General features: G+C 54.8%; 1 protein-coding gene across 1 annotated transcript; it reads right to left on the bottom strand.

Moving 5' to 3' along the window:
- Window positions 1-12,561: 12,561 nt before the first annotated feature.
- Window positions 12,562-14,189, bottom strand: HSPB1 (heat shock protein family B (small) member 1). The gene is made up of 3 exons (XM_031687315.2): window positions 13,708-14,189; window positions 12,965-13,028; window positions 12,562-12,876 (listed from the first exon to the last, which is right to left on the bottom strand). The coding sequence occupies exons 1-3, from the start codon at window positions 14,057-14,059 to the stop codon at window positions 12,687-12,689; spliced, it is 606 nt and encodes a 201-aa protein (XP_031543175.2). The 5' UTR covers window positions 14,060-14,189; the 3' UTR covers window positions 12,562-12,686.
- Window positions 14,190-19,851: the final 5,662 nt, after the last annotated feature.

Below are 19,851 nucleotides of genomic sequence, written 5' to 3'. Positions count from 1 at the left end.
GCAGTGGGGGGGCTGGGGAGGATGTTAGTTTATGTATTGAAAGAAGGCTCTTCAGTTTTTTGAGAAATTTTAATTCATATTTTAGGAATAACACTGTGTGATTATTAGGCTTTTGCCATGTACTGAATGAATTCACTTATTTTGGCCCATTGTCACTCAGAACCGCCGCCCTGAAAATGCCACTGCAAAAACAGCTATGGAAACAGAAGTGACCCATGTGCCGAAGGTCCCAGAACTCACCGATGACCCACATTGGAGCCCCAGTTTTCGGCCCCCGAGCTGCTTCTCCTAACCAGCTGGGCTGCTTCTGCTCAGCTCGGAGAGAAAACTGAGAACAGGCACCCCCACGCGCCGGCTGAGCTCTTGTTGTGTGGGAGGTACTGTGGGTAGAGAGTGGAGTCTTGCACAGATAGGGGCAAGAGCAGAAGTCAAGTTTATTTAACATCACAGGCTCATCAAGCTCTTCAGAAAGAAGAGTTGCCCCAGGAAGTTGTTACTATCACACCCTCGTTCCTTTGGTGTAACTTCCCATTACAGTTGCCTGGAATTTGATGTAAGACTGGAATTTGCCCAGAGGATTTTTCACAGAGAAATTTCTCTTGAGATAAAATACTGTGTGGCTGCATTTCTACCCAGTTTTAAGAGCTCTTACTGTGGTGTTGAGTTCTCAAGCTTAAACTTTTTCATCTCCGGACCACTTTACATAACTCTTAAGAGCTTTTGTTTATTAGGGTCTATCCAAAACTAGAAGCTGAAAATTTTCGTTTAAAAATAGTAAAAACCTATTACATGTTAAGACACCTAACAATTCCATGAAAAGTGCTTTCCAAAACAAAAAATAGAAGAGTCGCGTTGTTTCACAGATCTCTCGGAAGTCATGTGGACTCCCATAATTGGTTCTGCATAGAGTCTCTTGTGATATTATTTCAAGTGTGAAGTATTTGAGGGGGGAAGAAACCTAGCATCACAATGATAAGTAGTTGGAAAATAGCCCTGAAGAACTGAGGTTAAGAAAGCTGTCCCGGGGGAGGGTCTAGCTCAGTGGTAGACCATGTGCTCAGCATGCACGAGGTCCTGGGTTCAGTCCCCAGTACCTCCATTAAATAAACAGATAAACCTAATTACACCCATCTCCCCGTCCCGCCAAAAAAAGCTGTCCTAATTCCAGAATTAGATGAAACTCTGGGATAGGCACCAATGACAGAGGTCCTCCTCTTCAGTGCACTCTAGAACTGAGAGAGGGAAGCAAATAAAGGTGATGGGCAGGAAGGAGGGAAACTGTAAGGAAGTTAAATGATGCTCTCTGCTTGGGGCATCCACAGAGCAGAATTCTCCATTCCTAGAACTTTGCACATGGAGTGGAGGGGACCTTTTGGTGTAGCAAATAAGCTGCTAGGTGGAGCAAGTGCAGTCTCCCTCCACTCTGTAATTACCATACCGTTGGGCCTCTGAGCTGGTCAGCTGAACCTGCATGTGGACTCTCAGTTGTTGATCTGCGTTTCTCAGAATGGCAGCTTCCTCCTGTGCACAGTTCTAAAAGGAAGCTTGGGGAAACAACCTGAAAACTAGCTGGGTAACACTGCTCTGCTTCTAGGAGTTGACATTAAATGGTCCAGCCTAATCAGAACATTAAAATGTGGTGTACCAGCTTGCTAATTAGCCTGCTGGTTTGAATTTTCCAACTCTGGTATGGATAAATGTGGTTGGATCTGAATGGCCACAAACCCTACCTGTAATTAACCAGGTACCTGTGGTCAACAAGGAGTTGGGGTGAGAGTGGCTGGGTCACACTGACTCAGTCCTTGGTATCAGGTCTTGGAATTGTTGGTATTTCATCTTTCTATTTTTATAGGGGAAAAAAGTGCAAAGAGACAGTATGGTGTTCACAAAACTTAAAATACTATCTGGCTAGTAGTTTGAAGACACTTGGTTTAATATGGCTGTTTCCCAGCCCCCCGGTTCCCCTTCCTGCAGGTACCCAAGCACTTTCCTCAGTGCTTCCTAATCTGGCTCAGTTTGAGAAGACAGACTTGACTGTTTTTGAGATTGGAAGGATTTTTGCTTCTTTTGAGCACTAAGTGACCTATGGGCCATATAAGGTTTTGCCTTGTCATTTAAAATATGGATAATTGAAATTTATGGTCCCAGTAGTTGCCTCTTGAGGTAGATTGAACCCTGTTTAAAGGATAGCTAAGTGGTATTGGTGTACCTTACCCCCTACCTTTTATTTTTAAAAAAATTCAAACACAAAAGTTGAAAAGAATGGTACAGTGATAACCAAATACCCATTATGTACACACTTAACACTTTTTTTTGTTTTATATTTCTCTTTGTCTTGTGGAACCTTGAAAGTAATGACATTTTGCTCCCTATGTTCATATTTTCCTAAAAGTAAGGACATTCTCTTGTAACCACATTGTTACCACACCTAAGGAAATCACAGTAATTCCCTAATATCAGCCTATATTCAAGTTTCCCCAAATTGTACCCAGAATGTTTTTGATAGTGCTTTTTAAACCCCCTGCCCACTGATGTAATTAAGTTGATTAACTGGATTTCAGTATTGTTTCTTTAGCCTCTACTGCTTCCATTTCTTTTTTTGTAACATTGACTTCTCCAGATACCAGGCTACTTGGTGGGTTTGTCCAGTTGTTTCCTCCTGTGTCATTTGATTTGTTCCCTCCCTGCTGGGGCATTTTTTTGTCTTGCATACAGATTTTGTCCTTCATCCAGCCTTTTCAGTAGTTCAGGTGGAACTGAATTTGAATTGAATGGTGGCTGGCTCGGGGGTCTTCCCCAGAATTGGGTGGTCCTAAGCAGCAGCCAGCGCCAGGGCCTGTTAAATGAGCCCAGGAGAACCATCTTCTTTTCTGACACGAGTCTTCCAGGCTAGGGTGTTTTGCCTCCTCACAACCCTCTCTTGCTTCCCTTGGATGGGAAAAGTACTAGGTAGGTGCCGACTCAGCACTTGCTTTGACTCAGCAAGCCATCTCACTCATGTACTCATTTGGCCTGGTGAGTCCTGGTGGTCTGCCGCTGTTCTGCCCCTGTGCCTGGGGGAGATGGCAAAATAGTGCAGCCCACCACCTTCCCAGAGTTCTCAGGAACCTGCAGTCATGTCTGAGAGGCTACCTTTGCATTGGATCTGCCTTGGGAGAATGAATCTAGACTTGTTTTTAACACAATCTTGGTGTTAACTGATGTTCAAATTACCCTGTTTATTGGCTCTTACATAAGGAGCGAAGAAAGAGGGATCAAAACCTCTTTCACTTTCACAGCCAGATTTTAGGGATGGTTGGTCAGTTCTTCAAAGCCTGACTGAAAGGTAATCTTGGATTTCCTTAGGTTAAAGGACCCTACCTCCCAAAATATGAAGGTTTTACATTATGGTTTATAGATGTTTTTGCCTACTCGATTTGGGAACTGCTCAGTTTAAAAAAATTAAAAAAAAACCCTTTTGGGGACTGTTGTGGTCTCAGTGGTAAGTTCCAGGTTGGAGATGATAGGGGAGTGGGCGGACCAGGAGTGAAAAACACTCCTGACTAAATTAGATTACATTCGAACAAACAAGATAGACTTGGGAAATAATGGCTGGGTAACCCGTATAAAGGATGAGCAGCTTGTGGCTGACTGCAAGCATTCTGGATGAGTTCCTTTGAATGTAATTTCCCTAAATGCTGTCCAGAACCCCAAGATCAAACAGATACCACATTCCACTGCTGGGCAAAAAGCAAAAGCAGCAATACTTCCTGTGATGTTAGGATTTAAGATTTATTTAGCTCAGTGCGACAGGACCAAAACGAACCTAGATAACAGAACAGCCCTGGCCCACCCCTCAAGGCTTCAGCACCTACGAATGCACCAGCGACTGTTCTGACTGCCCCTGTATCATTACTTGGGTTACCAAATACTTTACAGGACCCTGGAGTTGGGAGGATTCAGCATCCATCCAGGCCCTAATCTGGGCCCCGGCCCCGCCCTCCACCTAGCGGCTGGCTCCAGTGGCGCCGTCCTGTTCCCGCCCCACTTCTCCAGGCCCCGGCCCCCGAATGTCAGCCGAGTTCCGGTTCCTGCAAGCCTTCCCGCTACCCGGGTTACACCCAGACCCCGGCACGGCTGCAGCGCCCTCGAGCCCGACCCACCCCGGAGCCCCACCCTCAAGCCGCTCTCTGGTCACCTTCCATCCGAAACAACCTGGGCCCCGGGGGCAGGCTCTTGGTGTCTGAGTGTGCCAGGGGCCTCACTTTCTGTGGCGGCACATTTGCGCGCATTCGCACCCGCGAACCCACGTGGGTAAGCTGCTCGGCTCTGCGCGGCCGTGTACCTCGGGGCCGCCCTGAAAGCCCACGGGCTCTGACAACCCGGGATAGCGAAGGGGCCAGGCCCGGCCATACACCCGGATGTGAGCGGGGCGGGGACGCGGCCGCCTTCCAATCGCGGGCAGCAGCGAGAGCCAATCACAGCCAGCCCGCCCCGCTCTTCCAATGGTCGGCCTGTTGCTAGGGTTCTGCCCTGGGATCCGCTTGGCGGCCTCCCGAGCCCCTTTTCCCCTCTGGCCCTCCTCCCACCGCGGACCTTCGTCCCCCATTCTCCACCCTCCCCTCTCTCCTATGTCTCCGCCCTCTGCGTGCGCCTTTGTCACCCGGAGTAACCTGGTCTGGGCTCTGCAGGGCATTGCAGCGCCTTATAGGGTGCTAGCGACGTCCGCGGGCGTGGTCCGTTGCCGCGGCCGGCGGAAGAGCCGGTTTTGGAGGGTGGAGCTCAGGGTCCCGCTGGACCCTTGACCACGTTCCTCTCTCATGTCCTGCCTGGGTTCGCCGTGCTTTCTTACCTACTTATCGCTTATTTGTAACCAACCCCAAGTTATCTACTTCCCCCCATATTTCAGAGGAAGCCGAGGACTCAGTACAGCTTGCCCGGCTCACGCAGCAGTTGGATGGGCTCAAAGGGAATGGCGATTCGGGTCTTTCAAGTTCCATCACTTCCCAGGCCCCATGGCAGAGCGGTGAGGTAGCAGGCGGCTGGTGAGGCTGGAGAGGTGGGCTGAGGCCTGGCCGCCTATGAAGGCCCATCCTCCTTCCCGCTCTGAACGTCCCTCCGTCCCCACCCTCTGCATAGACGCCTCTAACTTTGAATTGAGCGGCGGCCGTCCAGGGCTCGCATCCAGAATCCGAAGTCAGGAACGTTAGGGAGCGCAGACACCCCGATCTCTGTTCTCTCCTCCCGAAGCATAGCTGTAGAATCTGAGGCACGGGAGGGAGATGGGTTGCCCAAGGCATAGTCAAACCTGGATTTAGGTATTGAAGACCAACTAAAGTGCATACACTGTTTAGAATGGTGAGATGTCTGTCACTCAGCAGTCTGTCATTTTCCAAATGAAGGGTTCTCAGTGGCAGAAAGCTTTGGAATTTAGTATTTGGATTCCTGCCCCATTCTGTCCTAGTCATGGGGCATAACTCGTCAAGTTTCTTAGTCTTTCAGAGGGTCAGGTTCCAATCTGTAAAATGGGAATAATACCTCATAAAAATGCCCAATATTGACTGGGTGCCCCAGGCACTGTTCCAAAGGCTTCACTTGTGGAAGCTCCTCTCACTTGTGGAAGCCAGATAGGAGGCTTCCTCATTCATGAGTCCTTGATTAAAGCCAATTAGATCTTCACATTTACTCAGGTGAGTTTTGTTTTTTAACACACCTTATTAAAACTGGTCACATCTACCCTGGTTAACTCCATTTTCTTTCTTTCTTTTCTTTTTTTAATTTAAACAATCTGTTCCTTCTCAGAACTTTATGTTCCTGATTATAAATTAAATCATTTTATAAACTTTTCCACTGCTTCTCTCCATCCGTCCTCTCATCATTTAAATTCATTGTCTTGTCTTGAAAGGAAATCTAATCTACACTTATTTTCTAAAGCTCAAGTCCCATTTTCCTGTCCTTTCATAATGAAACTGAAACCACAGTTACCATTTCCTCATATTTCCCTCAACTTTTGACTTACAAAGATTGCCAGTGATTTCACTGTGATCTCCATATTAATGTCTCAATAAAATCAAAGTTATCTCCCCATTATCAATTCCTATGAGTGTTTCAATGTTTATCTTCCTTGAAAAATAAATAAAAGCTTCCCATGTATTAATTCATGTAATCAGTTTCATTTTGCAGAGGAGGAAACAGACTTAGCAACTTACCCATGGTCCCACAGCTAGTAAGTGTCCCAGATGGGATTTGAACCCTTGCAGTTGGACAGTGGTGGCCACTAGCACAACCTTAATCCTCTACTGCCTCTCAGCGGCATGGGATTGCTGTGAGGATTTAATAAGCTGAGTATTGGCAGCTAGCAGGTGCCCAGTACATGCCAGTTATGATTAGTAACAGAACACCTATGCAGCAAAGGCGCAGAGGGTGGGGCAGGCCTCCCTCACTCCTGGGCTCCAGGCCTTGGCTGCCAGACTCGGCAGGCAGACCAAGAAAGCGAACTGGGTCCTCCAGGAGGAGGAAACTTCCAGGAGGTTTGAGGGTTCCAGGTGACTGAATCCCAGAGCAGAAAAGAACATGGCCAACGGCTTGGTAGGTGCAGGGTTGGGGGTGTCAATGTTTTCAGATACTTGGGTCTTATGCCTCCTTTTCTGCTCTGGGACTGTCAGCACCCAGAATCTGAGCAGAGATTCCCGAAAGTTCTGGGGTGGGTGGTGTCAGGTATCTGGGTGTCTCTGGGAGAGCACCAGGGGGCAGTCACTTACTGTCCTGTCTGGGTCTGCGGGAGGTGGGGAGAATGTGGGGGGGTTCTAGCCCCAGTGCATCCTGCAGGGGGCGTCTCAGGACCTGCCCTGGCACCTCTCCATCCCCCTCACCAGTGGGGCCAAGGCTTCTTTTCCGGAGTTGGCCGGTACAGCCGGAGGCCTGAGCTGGCTGGGCCTGCTGCCTGCTTGGTAGGGATGGATTACTCCTTCAGAACCACTCTTCCTCCCACCCAGATCCTTGGGGCTCCAGGACCCCTGCGGAGGGATTGGCCTGTGGGACCACTCCCAGGGTTCAAGGCCTTTAGGCTGGTCAAGGCCTAGAGAAGGAGGTTTTCAGGATCTTCAAACTGGGCTGCCAAGGGGATTGTAGAAGGATAGCTCAGCCACCAGGGCCAGGGGAGAGGTGAGGGAGGGCGCTCAGGGGAGGGAGAAGGCTCAGTGATCAGAGAAGATGGAGGACTCCCGGAAAGGAGGGGGTTTCAGTGTGGGAGAAATGGTGAAGTCAGGGGTGGGGCTAAGAAAGGCAGATGGAGGAACAGAGAGGGACAGGGAGACCTAGTAAGGAGGACAGGTGCTCAGAAGGGGCTCCTTGAAGGGAGGAGGGCTGAGAGAGGGTGAGAGATCTCAGAGAGGGAGAGGGCTTGGTGAGGAGCAGGCTCAGGGACTGCTCTGGTCATCCACTCACCTGATTAAGTAAGTTCTCAGTCTCCCCATCCCACCACCTCCTCAGCCTGAATACAGCCATCCCTAGGGGGCTTTCAGAAGGACTTACTTGAACCCATCTTGTGGGTGGAGGAACGATGTGGGAAGAAAAGTGTTATCTAGACCTGCCCTGGGGTGAGAGCCAAGATTCCTCATGCCAGTCCCTGCTGGTCCTGCAGAGGGCTGTCCTTATACCCTTGGACGCCCCCGGGACTTTGGCCTTCCTACCATTGTTAGGAGACCTTGGGTAGCTGCCAATCTTAGTGAGTCCCAGTCTGCACAAAGCTGACAACGCTGTTGGAAAATCACGGCAGGAGGGGCCTCAGCGGCCACTCAGGCTCCTCAGAATGGAAACTGAGCCCAGAGCAGGACTGGACCCCAGGCCATGCCTCCAGCAGGGACAGAGCTGGCTGGAACCCAGAGCTGGCCTCAGCCCAGTGCTTTTTCCTGAACACAAAGCTGCTCCTGCCACCTCTATCCATTCTTTAATCCAAGCCTTCCTGGCAGGTTCTGCCCTGTTCAGCCCTGAGGTGGGGGTGAGGGTAGACTTCCTTCCACTGTTCCACTGGGGAAGCCCCTGGACCACCAGTGCTGTATCTTGACCCAACCATTGCCACTTAGGCTGGTCAGGGAGGTGTACCAGGCTGGTAGGCGTGCAAGGCTGGAAGGAAGGGTGGGAGGGAAACTCTCTTAGGGCGGGTCAGATTTCCCCAGGGTCCCTAGACATGACCTTTCTCTCTGGGCTGGGAGTGGGGAACCCTGGCCGGACACTTGACTTTCCCTTGCCCTCGGTCTGCCCTTCAGAACTGATGGAGGTGGTTGACTGCCCATTGAGGCTCTTCCACCCTCCATGCTCTGAGCTGAGGCCATCCAGAGATTCTGTTATTGATCCAGAGCTGTCTCTTCAGGGGGAGGGTATAGCTCAAGTGGTAGAGTGCATACTTAGCATGCATGAGGTCCTGGGTTCAATCCCCAGTACCTCCTCCAAGAATGAATAAATAATTACTTCCCCTCACCAGAGCTGTCTCTTCTTAGCCAGGCCTGGGATTCCTGTTATTTTTCATGCTTTAGCTCTCCCAGCACAACAGAGCTGTCTCGTAAGAGGCCCATGAGAATATGGCTCATCCTTGGGAGGCAGAGTTAGATGCATACAGTGAAGCCAGTCACCTGGGCAGGTGGAGGAGGACCCAGAGCTCTTGACTAAGAGGATCTTGCCAGGGATGGAGTGCCTCCCACCCACAGGCTCCTGTGCTCCTCAGGGCTGGAACACAGGGGCACTGGTAGATGAACAGACAGTACACGCTTTGGGGCGGGGGACAGACACTGGGCCTCCTCCACATTCCCAGGGCCTACTTCCCTAGGAGAGCAGCATGAGATCAGGGTTAGCCCCCATTTCATCAGGGTCTGAGCTCCAGGGCCCAGGGCCAAACTGGCTGAGACCAGCCCAGGCTTGCCCAGCTGCCCTCACCCATACTGCATCCTCCTTCTCTGCTTTGGTCCTGAGCTGGCAGCTCGGTCCCCTCTGTGCAAGTCTGGACCTGGGGCCAAGCCCTGAACTGCACGGCTGTCCCACACTCCCAGGTCCCACTGTGTGCCTGTTGGGGTGGAGTGCAGTGTAGAGGTGCAGGGGGTCAGGGTGAGGCCAGCAGATAGGATGCCTGTCTGCTTGATCTCCACCCTGCCCTGGGTTCTGCTGGAGCAGGCAGCGCTTGTGTGGCTGTCAGCAGACCAGAGGTCTGGGGTCTCTGTCAAACTCCTGGCCAGCCCTGGGAAGGGGCTCCAGGCCTACCCAACCCTTCTCTCCTTTCTTGGCTTGGTTGCCCCTCCCCCGTCACAACAGTGCTCAAGTGTTGCCCTTTGGCCCCAGCACTGAGGTCCTCTGTGCCCATTCCTGCTTCTCCACGGAGCAGCTGTGCCTGGCAAACCCTAGGTTGGTTCTGTAGCAGGGAAGATGATGGTATCTACAAACAGTTCAGTCCTCCAGCAGCCAAGGTCTGGGGGCTTCTTGATCTTACAGAGACCGGAGGTTAGGAAGCTTCAGGCAGGGAGCCATGGCAGTCGAGGGCTCAGGGCTTCAGCAAGTCTCCTCCTTCCCTCACCCAGCACCCCCACATCCCATCTGTCACCCCACACCACAGAGCCTGCTGCTGCCACATCCTGGCATGTGGCCCCCTTCCCCCTATCCCTGGCAGGACCCATGCCCACGACATCTCAGTAGCACATTGCCCCCTGCCTCTCGGCTGGCCCTTCCCAACCACTCTCCTCTAAGATCTGAGACCATTTCTAAAGCAGGGATGCTTCAACTCTTTGATGATTCGGTAGCCTGCACTTAGCACAGCCTTTAGTGCCCTCCAGGACGTCCCCCGTGACCTCCCTCACTTGCTGTCTGTGCTTGCAGCTCCTTCTCCAGCCTGAATGCGCCAGCCTTCCAGCCCTCAGCCATGCAGTCCCCTCTTGCCTATTACACAAGGGTTACTTCTGGAAATCCTTCTTTCCCACTCCGCGGAGGCCCTGCAGCCTGTCCTGGCCCCTCTCTAGTGATAATCTGCTTGTCACTGGGCTGTGTCCTCCACTTGCCCCCTTGAGCTCAAGCAGGGACTTGGACCAATGGGCTGGCTGCTGGGCCCAGTGGGGGTGCCAACAGGAAGGGCAGATTTCACAACTGAGAGGGAGAGAGGAAAGGAGAGACCCAGGGATCAGCTTGGAACTGAGCGCCCCACAGATTCCCTAGTGGAGCTGGGGCTGGTGAGAGGTGAGTGGCCACCAAAACAATGTGAGGTCCTAGAGGGAGCCTTTGTCATTGGTCTGGAGCAGGGCGCACTGCCCCTCAGACCTTCGGCTGAGCACAGGGCGCAGATGCAAGCATTCACTGAACCCAAACCAGCGTCTGAGTCTGCAGATCTGACAGACATCAGGGGCCTTGAGAGAGGGACCTAATAAAAATCCGGGCAAGGCCTGAAGAGGCTGGGAACAGCGGTAGGGCAGGGACTCCCCAGGTCTCCCGATACCCAGTGCCTGCCTCTCCCAGTGGAGACCCCAGACCTGAGCCAGCCTGCCTGTCCACCACTCTGCCCGGGGGTGCTGCCCAGATCACCCAGCTTCCAGGCCAGCCCAGCCTCTGACTCCCCTGCTGCCTCTGCCCCACCCTCACAGTGTGGCCCAGGCGGGCTCAGTTTCCTCATCCGCTACTTTGGTTTCCCAACTGGGGCCTGTTTCCTTTGGAGGGACTGAATTCATGTCTTCCGTACCCTGTGCCCCGGCTATGTCCCAGATGATTAATTGAGCCCTTAGGAGTTCAAAGCTGCTTCCCTTGGACTCCACTCCTGTAGCACCAATAGCACCAGGCGCCAGCCCCTGCCTGCCCCAGGCCACGGCCCTGGAATCTGGGCCTGAGACCCCAGGCAGCTCCCTCTAGGCCATTTTGCAGCCTTGCCCCCTCGAGCAGCCCTGGCTGCGGGCTCTGCTGCATCCTGGTCTTCCTCCTCTTGAGGCCGCATAGAGTGCCTGCAGGCAGCACTTTGGGTGCCTCTGCCCCACCAGGATGTGTCTGAGCTAATCTGCCCTCCCTTGCCTGTGACCATACAGATGTCCCTCCACACGCTCCCAGACAAGCCCTGTGAACCCTGGCCAAGTCCCGTTGCTTCTTTGAGGCTTGCCGCCCAGTTGTCAAGCAGGAGTAAGTGCACCTCTTCTCAGGGCTGATGTGAGGATTACCTTGTCAAAGGCTTGGCGCCAGCTTTCCCACACTTCAAGGACACTGACAGAGGAGCTGGCAGCCTGGCAGCCTTGTGATCACTCCCTCTGACCAGACAGGAGGACCCAGCCAAAGCTCTGGAGGTCAGGGCCACCGTTTCCAGCCACCAGGGAGCTGGCCAGCAAAGCAAGGGCGAGACCCAGACGGGCTAACCACAGGAACGTGGAGGCGTCCAGGAGACACCTGAGATGTAGGGGTGTGGGGGTGTGGTATGTCAAGGAGGAGGGCAGATTTAGGAGATTGGAGCTCAGGGAACAAGCGGTGGAAGGGCGGGTAGACTGGGCAGTGCCCTGGCTGACAGGCCCAGACCCGCGCTGCCAGCTGGGCCAGCACAATCCTGGTTCCATGTGTTTATTTCACTGTTGGCCTCCCTCCAGGTTTGGGGCCTTCAAGTGTTGGGACCTGCTCTGGCTTGATGCCTGCTCCAGGTTGTGGCATCCTGCCGGGGAGTAGAAATTGAGAAGCCGGGCAGCGTAGGGGGCTTGGGGGGGCCTCAGGCCTCTCCCTCTGGGTGCCGCTCCTCTCAGGGACCCTGGGGAAGTAGGGCTCTGTACATAGGAAAGGGTCTGGCCACAGCCTCAGGCGCTGGGACCTGGTTGGTAGAGATCATGTGGGGTCTCTCAAGATCTTGGAGACTTCAGGCTAGGCTCCAAAGCCCCCATCTGCTTTCTCCATCCCGTAGGTCTCTCTGAACTCTCCTTGGGCCTGTGAGAGGGTGGTGGGTAAGACAAAAGAGAAGGCCGAGGCAGGAGTGACTGTCTCGGCCGGGGCCAGTCAAGGCAGGCCTTCTGGAAGTCACTGTCTTCCCCATCAGGCCTTTGCTTCTCTCCTACCAAAACCTAGGCCATACTGCACTCATTCTTTGCAGGGTGCCGTCAGGCCAGAGAGCCCAGGCCCCACTCTGCCTGCATGGCGGAGGACGGGTCCTTTGATGAAAAAGTCGCCTTAGAGTCACGAGGGGTGGTTACACCTCCCATACCTTCTCAATGGTCCTGCCCCTTTCCACGATGATGAAGTCAGTAGGGGACCCTGAGCTCCCAAGAAGCTCTCCTCCCTGGCCCTGCTCTGTCCCCCTCCACCTGCCCCCTGACCAGGTGTTCCTGAGTGCCTAAGCCTGGACCAGGGGCCTCTCTGGGTTCCTACCTCCCACACCTGGCCCTGGGGGTTTTAATTGCTATAAACAATCACTTCTCTCTTAGTAGACAAGGTATTGGAAGGCAGGGCTGTGCCCTGTGATAGACACCGGTGTACTCGCAGGGCCCAGCATGGGGTTTGGCATACAGCAGGCCCTCAGCAAATGTGATGAGTGTGTGAACCAGCACCAACCCCTAAGCCTCCACAAACACACCGGGTCTGAGGCAGTGGCCGGCAGGAACTTAGAACTTTATTTGAGAAAAACAGAAGGTAAACGTATCAAAAGAACACAGAGGCTTGGAGAGTGGGGATGGTCAAGGACGGCTACTGTGGAGTAGACAGCTGGGCTAAGGCCTTTACTTGGCTCCAGGCTGTTCAGACTTGCCAGCTTCTGGGCCCCCAAGCTGGGCACGGGCTTCGAAGGTGACAGGGATGGTGATCTCCGCCGACTGGGTGGCTGGCTTGGGCAACGGGGCCTCCACGGTGAGCGTGCCCTCAGGGGACAGGGAGGAGGAGACCAGGGTGGGGTCCACACCGGGGGGCAGCCTAGACACGAAGAGAGGGAGGACAAAAGTTACACACTAGAGGGTCGCTGCGCCCTCCCCCGCCCCCTAGATCCGGCGCCAGGACTCACGTGTATTTCCGAGTGAAGCACCGGGAAATGAAGCCGTGCTCATCCTGTCGCTCTTCGTGCTTGCCTAGAGGAGAAGAGGGAGGTCAGAGGAGACGGTAGGGGCGTCTCCAGCTGGCCTACATTCAAACACGCCCCACCTGGTGGCCAGGACTCATGGCAGGAGAGGATTCACTAAGGGATTTGGGGGCCCTTAGTGATTTGGGGACTGTCCTGGGACCTCAGAAGCTTCTGGAAAGTTCGGTTAAGGGGCTTTGGGCTGGAGAGTAGGGACGCAGCGCCAGGCACGCGCACACGCCCCCTCCGCAGACCGAGGCTAGGGGCGGGGACCGCGCTAGGGGTGGGGACCCGATGCCCTCTTCACACCCACCTCAGGCTAGGCGGGGCGCGGGTGGGCGCAGGGAGACCTGGCCCCTCAGAGGTGGGGTTGGGGGGGGTCTCTGCTGGTAACGGGCGTTTCTTTCCGTAGTAGATAAGTTTTAGGGCCCAATAGTCCCTTAGGAGCTACCAGCAAGGCCCCCCGCCCCCATCCTAAAAAAGCAGACACAGGCCAGAGGGCAGGGCGAGGAGGCTGGGCCCAGCTCCCAGGACTCGGTCCCCGGGTCCTCGTTTAAGTTTTCACTTCCCAGGCCCCTCGCCCTGCCCAGGGCTCCTCCCCTAAACGGGCGAGAGGCCGGGGCGGGCGAGAGGGGAAGGGAGGCGGGGCGGGGTGGGGAGCCGGGGTCCTCAGTCCCCGGAGGGCTCACCAGTGATCTCCACCACGCCGTCCTTGGTCTTGACCGTCAGCTCCTCGGGGGCGAAGTGGTTGACGTCCAGGGACACGCGCCAGCGGTCGGCCGTCTGCTGGATCTCCGAGACGCCGCTGCTGAGCTGCCGGCTGAGCGCGCGGCTATAGGCGGGGCCCTCGATCGCGGCGGGGTGCAGCGGGCGCACGTAGCCCGGCCAGCCGCTGTGGCTCAGCCACTGCGACCACTCCTCTGGCAGCCGGGGCAGCCCGAAGGCCTGCTCGAAGAGGCGGCTGTGGGCCGGGTACCAGTCTCGGAAGGGGTCCCAGCTGGGGCTCCGCAGGAGCGAGAAGGGCACGCGGCGCTCGGCCATGGTGGCTCGGCGGGATGCGTCTAGCTGAAGCTCGGGGAAGTGGAGAAGTGTCTGGCGCCGGACCCCGCAGCGCTTTTATGGGCCTCCAGCCGGGTATTTTTAGCAGGCGGTGTTTCAGGTCTCTATTAATGGCAATGACTGGCTGGGGGCGGCCCCTCCCCCTGCGTTCCCCTCTACTGCATACTGGGGCGCGGGGCGGGGCGAGGAAGGACCTGCCCACATCTGGAACCTTCTCTTGTTTGAGAAAACAAATGACTGGAGCCCCGCTGCTGGTGCAGTGCCCACTGCCGGACACTCGCAGGTTTGGGCGCTAAAGCGCTGGGCCACACCCTGTGGATGGTCCCGGCCTTTTGTCCAGCAGGACAAAACCGAGAGAAATCGGGCTGCTTGTCCCGGGAACACACAACTAGAAGTGGCAGAGCCGGGATTTAGATCACAGGGTGTCTGTGAAACAATGTCTTAAGAAGTATCATGGTTAGGAGTGTGGCCTGGGGACCCAGACTGGTTCACATCCTGGTTCTGCCACTAATTGGATGAACTTGTGCAAATAAGAGTCTTTGTGCCTCAGTTTCTCCATCAGGAAAATGGGGATAATGATAATAATAATGCTTCCATCACTAGGTTGGTGTGAGGATTCAGCAACTTAATGCAAGAAAACATTTTAGTCCAAGTCCTGCTGTGTGATAATTAAGTATTATTATCATTAGCTACCTGGAATTGAAGAGGGGGAGGAGGAGGGAGCAGTGCATATCTCCCTATGGCAAATGCATGGCATGTGTAGGTCTGGCCGTTTTCCCCCTGCGCCCAAGTGGGGCGGACCCAGATCAGAAACTCTGAGGCTCAGTGCGGAGAGAGGGTCAGGAGGAAGGTTATTGTGAAATCTCCCCATTATATCTATTTTACCATAAGGGGCCCTGGCCAGGGAACTTGACATGCAGCAACCTTGAATCTAGTCAGTGGGCTTCGCAGCTGTGATACGGGACAAAGCCCCTCCTTTCCCTTTTTGTGGATTATGATCCTGAAGCTCCTTTTGTTTAATAGTCCCACAGCACAAAGGGAGAAGGGGCTCCAGGCAGTTCCTTTAAACTTGCTTGGAGGCTGGGCCTGCTTAACCCCACATCCTATCTGACCACCTATGGGATCCAGGTCCCCACTCCTCCCTCTGGGAGAGGCTGCTGCCCCTAGGGTCCTGCCATAATCTTAACATTGTCTCTCCTGCTTTCATTGACATGACCCCAGTCCAGCCTTCCTTCTCCTGACTTCCGTCCTATTATTTCTCCTTTCTAGGTGAAAAAACTGAGGTTCTGAGAGACTGTGACTGGCCCCGGGTTTCCCGTAAGGCACTAGCAGAGTAAGTGTCTTGCTTCTCTAGTGCTCAGGGCTGTTACCCTCGGGGTGCCCCTCCCTGGAGTCCCCTACTTCCTCTCCTTCCAAGACCCACTGGGCTTGCTGTGCCTCTCCTGGGGCTGAGCTGAGGCTGTGCTCCTGCCAGTTCCACAGGGGGCTTGCCCTGCCCAGGACCCCTGAGGGGCTGGAAGCCAGACTCCAGGCCACTCACCTTGACGAGCTACAGTAGCAACAAGTCTCATGTTGTCTCTGAGCCTCAGTTTCCTCTTCAAGAGAAAGAGCTCCTAAATATCTTTCTTACCCACCTGCTCCCCATCAGGAAAGAGCTGGCATTGGGCCACACATCTGAGGTCACCTCTGGAAAGGCCTCCAAACACCTGGAGCTCTTGTGGGCCAAGGGTAGGAGGCAGACAGGATGCCTGTCCTCTGCACCTCCTCCCTTGCCGGATTATGTCATGAGCCCAGTGGGTCTCCATTGGGAGCCTCTCACTGTCCTCCAAGGGTCTCAGCTTCAGGAAGCCCCAGGCCTTCCCTTCCTGGCACTCCCAGCCTCACCCATCTCCAGCTCTATAAAGTCGAGGTGAGGTCAGGAGCCAGGGAGGGCCCTCATCGGCCCCTGCCTGCCCATCGGCCCAGACTGGGGCCCAGGTGCCCCACCCTAGCGGGAGCTGTCAGATATAATCACAGATGCTTCCAAGTGTGGCCCAGCCAGTCCCAGCCTTGCTCTGGGTGGGGCCTGCCTACCTGGCCGCCAACATCTCGGAGACAGAGGCTCCCTTCATAGCTGCCTTCATCTTGCCTGAAACCAGGGCGAGGAGGATCCATCGCTGCTGCCCCAGCCAGGGGAAGTTGTGCAACCCAGGGCACAACCCCCAGCACTCTGTCCATGGGACGAGGGAGGCAGAACTGTGAACTCACACCCATCTTCAATGGGTCAGCTCTTGAGGCACTCCTAGGTCACCTGGCCAATCACAGGGGAGGGAACATGGGTGGCTCTGGGTGGTGATAAATGGGGTGGGAGTGTGGGAGTAACTGGATTTTGGGGTCAGGCATGGCTGGGCTTGAACCTGCTGCCATTCACTGGCCTGGTGACCTCTCTGACCCACACATCCCCATCTGCAAATCATGGCTAAGAACACATCCATCTTGCTGGGCTGTAGTGAATCTCTGATATGATAACGCGTGTGAAGTGCCTACTACACAGGAAGTGTTCATTGTTATTAAGGACAGAGGGCCTTTAATTTTGGATATTGAGACTTAAGTTAATGAGAATTATCTGGTTGTATGTGCTTTATGGCATGTCCAAGTATCTTATCAGAGTTCCATTTTGGAGATGAGAAAACTGAGTCATTATGGCCCCTGGGTCACAAAGCCTGGGGTGGGGGTGAAGGGATTGGAACCCGGGCCTCCTGCCTCTGGTCAGGCAGGGGAGATCCTTCCCAGGCAGTCCAGGGAGGGCTGTGGGCTGTGGCTTGTGGGCCCAGGGTGAGGTGTGCAGCCTGGACAGGGAGGGTTGGGCCAGCCTCTCTGGGTTCCACTCCAGCCCTGACTGGGCACCCTTCCTCCAGAGCACTGAGCTGCCAGGGGTAGTTTTTCTGGGATTAAGAGAACAACTCCACCCATCCAGGGATTTCCCAGAAGCCACAGCGGTTGTGGGGAGGTGAGTACTGCAGGAATTCCTTGATCAGAGGGGCCCCTCCCCTCACCCCTAGCCTCAAAGTCTGAAGTACTCTGCAGCAGCCCTGAGACCAGCCTCCCAGCCTCCTGCCTAGCCCTATGCCCGAGGCCTTGGCCACATTAGCCACTCCCTTGGCAGGTCTTTGCCAATTGCGGCTGCACCAGCCCCTCCCTCCCTGGCCCAGCCTCAGAGAAAGCACGAGAGTCTTCAGGCAGCTGCTGGAGCTCCTGGGAGAGGCCTGACAGCTGATGGATTGCCAGTTGCTGGGCCTGCTGGGAAATAAAGATGTGGGCAGCCGTAATTAGAGCACATGGGGGCTGGGGGCACTGGGTCCTTCTGGAAGCGTCTAGACACTGCCCCTCTGGGAGTCCATTTCTGAAAACCTGTCTCTAGCCTGCTTATCCCCTAGGCCTCTGGCTTCTGGCTGGCCTTGGGGTCACCTCATCCCTATCACTGCTGAAGGCAGGCAAGGACGGGTCAGGTGGGAGAGCTGTGGACCCATCCTCCCGGACCTCCCGCCTCACTGTCCAACAGAAAGAATCTGTCTAGCTTAAGAGTCTGGGGACCTACATGTCTCTGACTGTGACCTTGGCCAGCGGCCGGTCTCTGTGACTCATTTGCTTCATCTGTACCATGAGAACATCGGACTGGATGTTCTCGAAGACACCTTCCAGCGTTGGTGAATCAACAGTTTCTCCTCCACTCTCCCCCTCCCAGCCTGCAGCACCCCCTCCTGGGACGTGGTTATGGTGAGTGGAAGCAGAGGGTAAAGGAGGACGTGGAGGTGATGGCATCCCCTGTGGTGCCCGTGGAGGTGGGAGGCCCTGTGGCTGGAGCGCCCTCGTCCTGGGTGTCCTGAGAGCCTTTCTCAGGTGGAGAGGGGCCTGGAGAAGGAAAGGCAGGTGCCTGGTGATAGGGTCAGTTTGCTGAATATGCCCTCAGCTGAGAGAGGCCTATGGGAGGCCAGGGGGCTTCCAAGAGCATCTCAGAGAGACAGGGGATGGGGAATGCCAGCTGGGACCCCCAGATTGGGCATGTGCACTGTGACTTGCTATCCTAGGTCTGGGAAACCGATTAAGGAAAGGGGACGAATATGCCAGGGCACAGGAAAGCTTTGTCCAGACTCCTGGCTACTGTGTTTGTTGGGAGAGGAAAGATGGAGGGGTCCCCAAGGCTCCAAAAGTGGAGAGAGAGACCAGGAGAGGACACACGATACCCAAACACCACATCTTACTAAGGTTCCTCCACCCTGGCTCCCATCTCCCCCTCCTTGCTACCCGATGTAAAATTGGAGTTTCCTGTTTCCCTGCCTGCCTTCCTGGCAGTGTTTTTCCATTTTTCCAAGGTATAAAACAGAAAAGTTCCAGCTGAATCCTCCGTCTGTGGGAGGGATGGGCCTGGTACCCTCCCTGTCTTTCTCAGGGAACGGACACCAAGTATCCAGGGAGGTGCCAAGGACGTGAGTGAGCTTCAGGGCTTGCAGTATGACATGGACACCGCCCCCACCCCCTTCCCAGGGATCTCTCTTTCTGTCCAGGCCTGTTTTGTATTCCTTCTGGCGAGCTGCCAAGCTGCAGTTTTTCCTCTCTCTCTGTCGCCCTCTAGGGTCTTCCTGCCGCCACCACGCTTGCCTTTGGTCTCAGCCCTCATGGTCCCTGGAACTGCTCATTCCCTGGTTCCCCTCTTCACTCCTTTACTCAGTCAACAAACATTTCCAGGGGGCCTGTTTTGGGGATGCAGCAACAAGAAGGCGTGGCCTGGTCTCCGGAAGCTCACAGATTTAGGGAGAGAGAGACATGCCAACAAATAACTGGATCAAGAGCTTGGAGCCCTAAAAAGGGAGGAACAGACCCAGAGCTGGAGGAACTCAGAAGTGGGAGTGGCCACTGCAGCTGGGGCTCAGGAAGGCTCCCTGGAGTAGGAGGCAGCTGAGCTGGGCCTCAAATCATGAGCTCACGGGAACCTGTGGAGGTGGAGAGGGTGTGCACGGGGCCGAAGGGGGCCCAGCGAGGAGGGTCAGCTGGAGTCCAGGACAGTGGAAGGAGTGGAGGCTAGAGGGTGGCAGGAAGCAATTCCAGGTGAAGCCATTTGGATGCCTTCCAAGCCCGTGACTGGTGGGCACGGTCACAGGATCTACAGGGCAAGGAGTTCTGTTTCATTAATTCAGTACTGTGTCCTCAGAGCCAGGAACTGGATGTGGCGCTTAGTAGGTGATTAATAAGCATGTATGGAATGAGCAAGTGAATGGTCAGAGTTGCATTTTAGGTACGGTTGGGATGGGCTGGAGGGGGCCTGGCCCAGTCAGGCCAGCTAGTGAGGAGGTGAGCATGGCGGGGAGCAGTCCAGGTGAGAGGCTAGGAGTGGGGGTGGGGCAGAAAAGGTGGGCACAGCCTGGCTGTGGGATGCCAATGAGGGATGAGGAAGGCAGTCAGGCTGGGCAGTGAGGGAAGGCAATGGGGGAAGCAGGGAGGGGCAGGGTTGGGCTCAGTGGGAGACAGGCTGAACTTTTACGCCCACCTTCTGGCATGTTACATGCCCCACCCCCACCAAGAGGTGGCATGTCCAGAACGGGGCCAAGTCTGCTTTCCCTGTAGCCCCAACCCTTGCCTCAGACTGAGTTTTGCTGAACCTGTATAAAGGGTTAAAGAGATCACTGGTGTGTCTTTGAACAGCTTCCTCAGATCAGAAACAGAGCCACCAGTCAAAGGCCTCCTCCGGTGCCCTTTCCAGTCTGAGCAAAAGCTAAAGAGAGGGTCGTGTGTTGACA

This window comes from Vicugna pacos, chromosome 18, assembly GCF_048564905.1.
Source record: "Vicugna pacos chromosome 18, VicPac4, whole genome shotgun sequence".
NCBI lineage: Eukaryota > Metazoa > Chordata > Mammalia > Artiodactyla > Camelidae > Vicugna > Vicugna pacos.
The sequence above is the reverse complement of the archived record's forward strand: the minus strand, read 5'-3'. Positions and strand labels throughout refer to the sequence as shown.

Excerpts from the sequence above, each read along its gene's own strand:
- HSPB1 (XM_031687315.2), bottom strand. The coding sequence starts at position 14,059 with ATGGCCGAGCGCCGCGTGCCCTTCTCGCTCCTGCGGAGCCCCAGCTGG. Across the intron at positions 13,029-13,707 it reads CGGCGTGGTGGAGATCACTG|GCAAGCACGAAGAGCGACAG; the intron begins GTGAGCCCTCCG and ends CTTCTCCTCTAG. Across the intron at positions 12,877-12,964 it reads TGCTTCACTCGGAAATACAC|GCTGCCCCCCGGTGTGGACC; the intron begins GTGAGTCCTGGC and ends CTTCGTGTCTAG.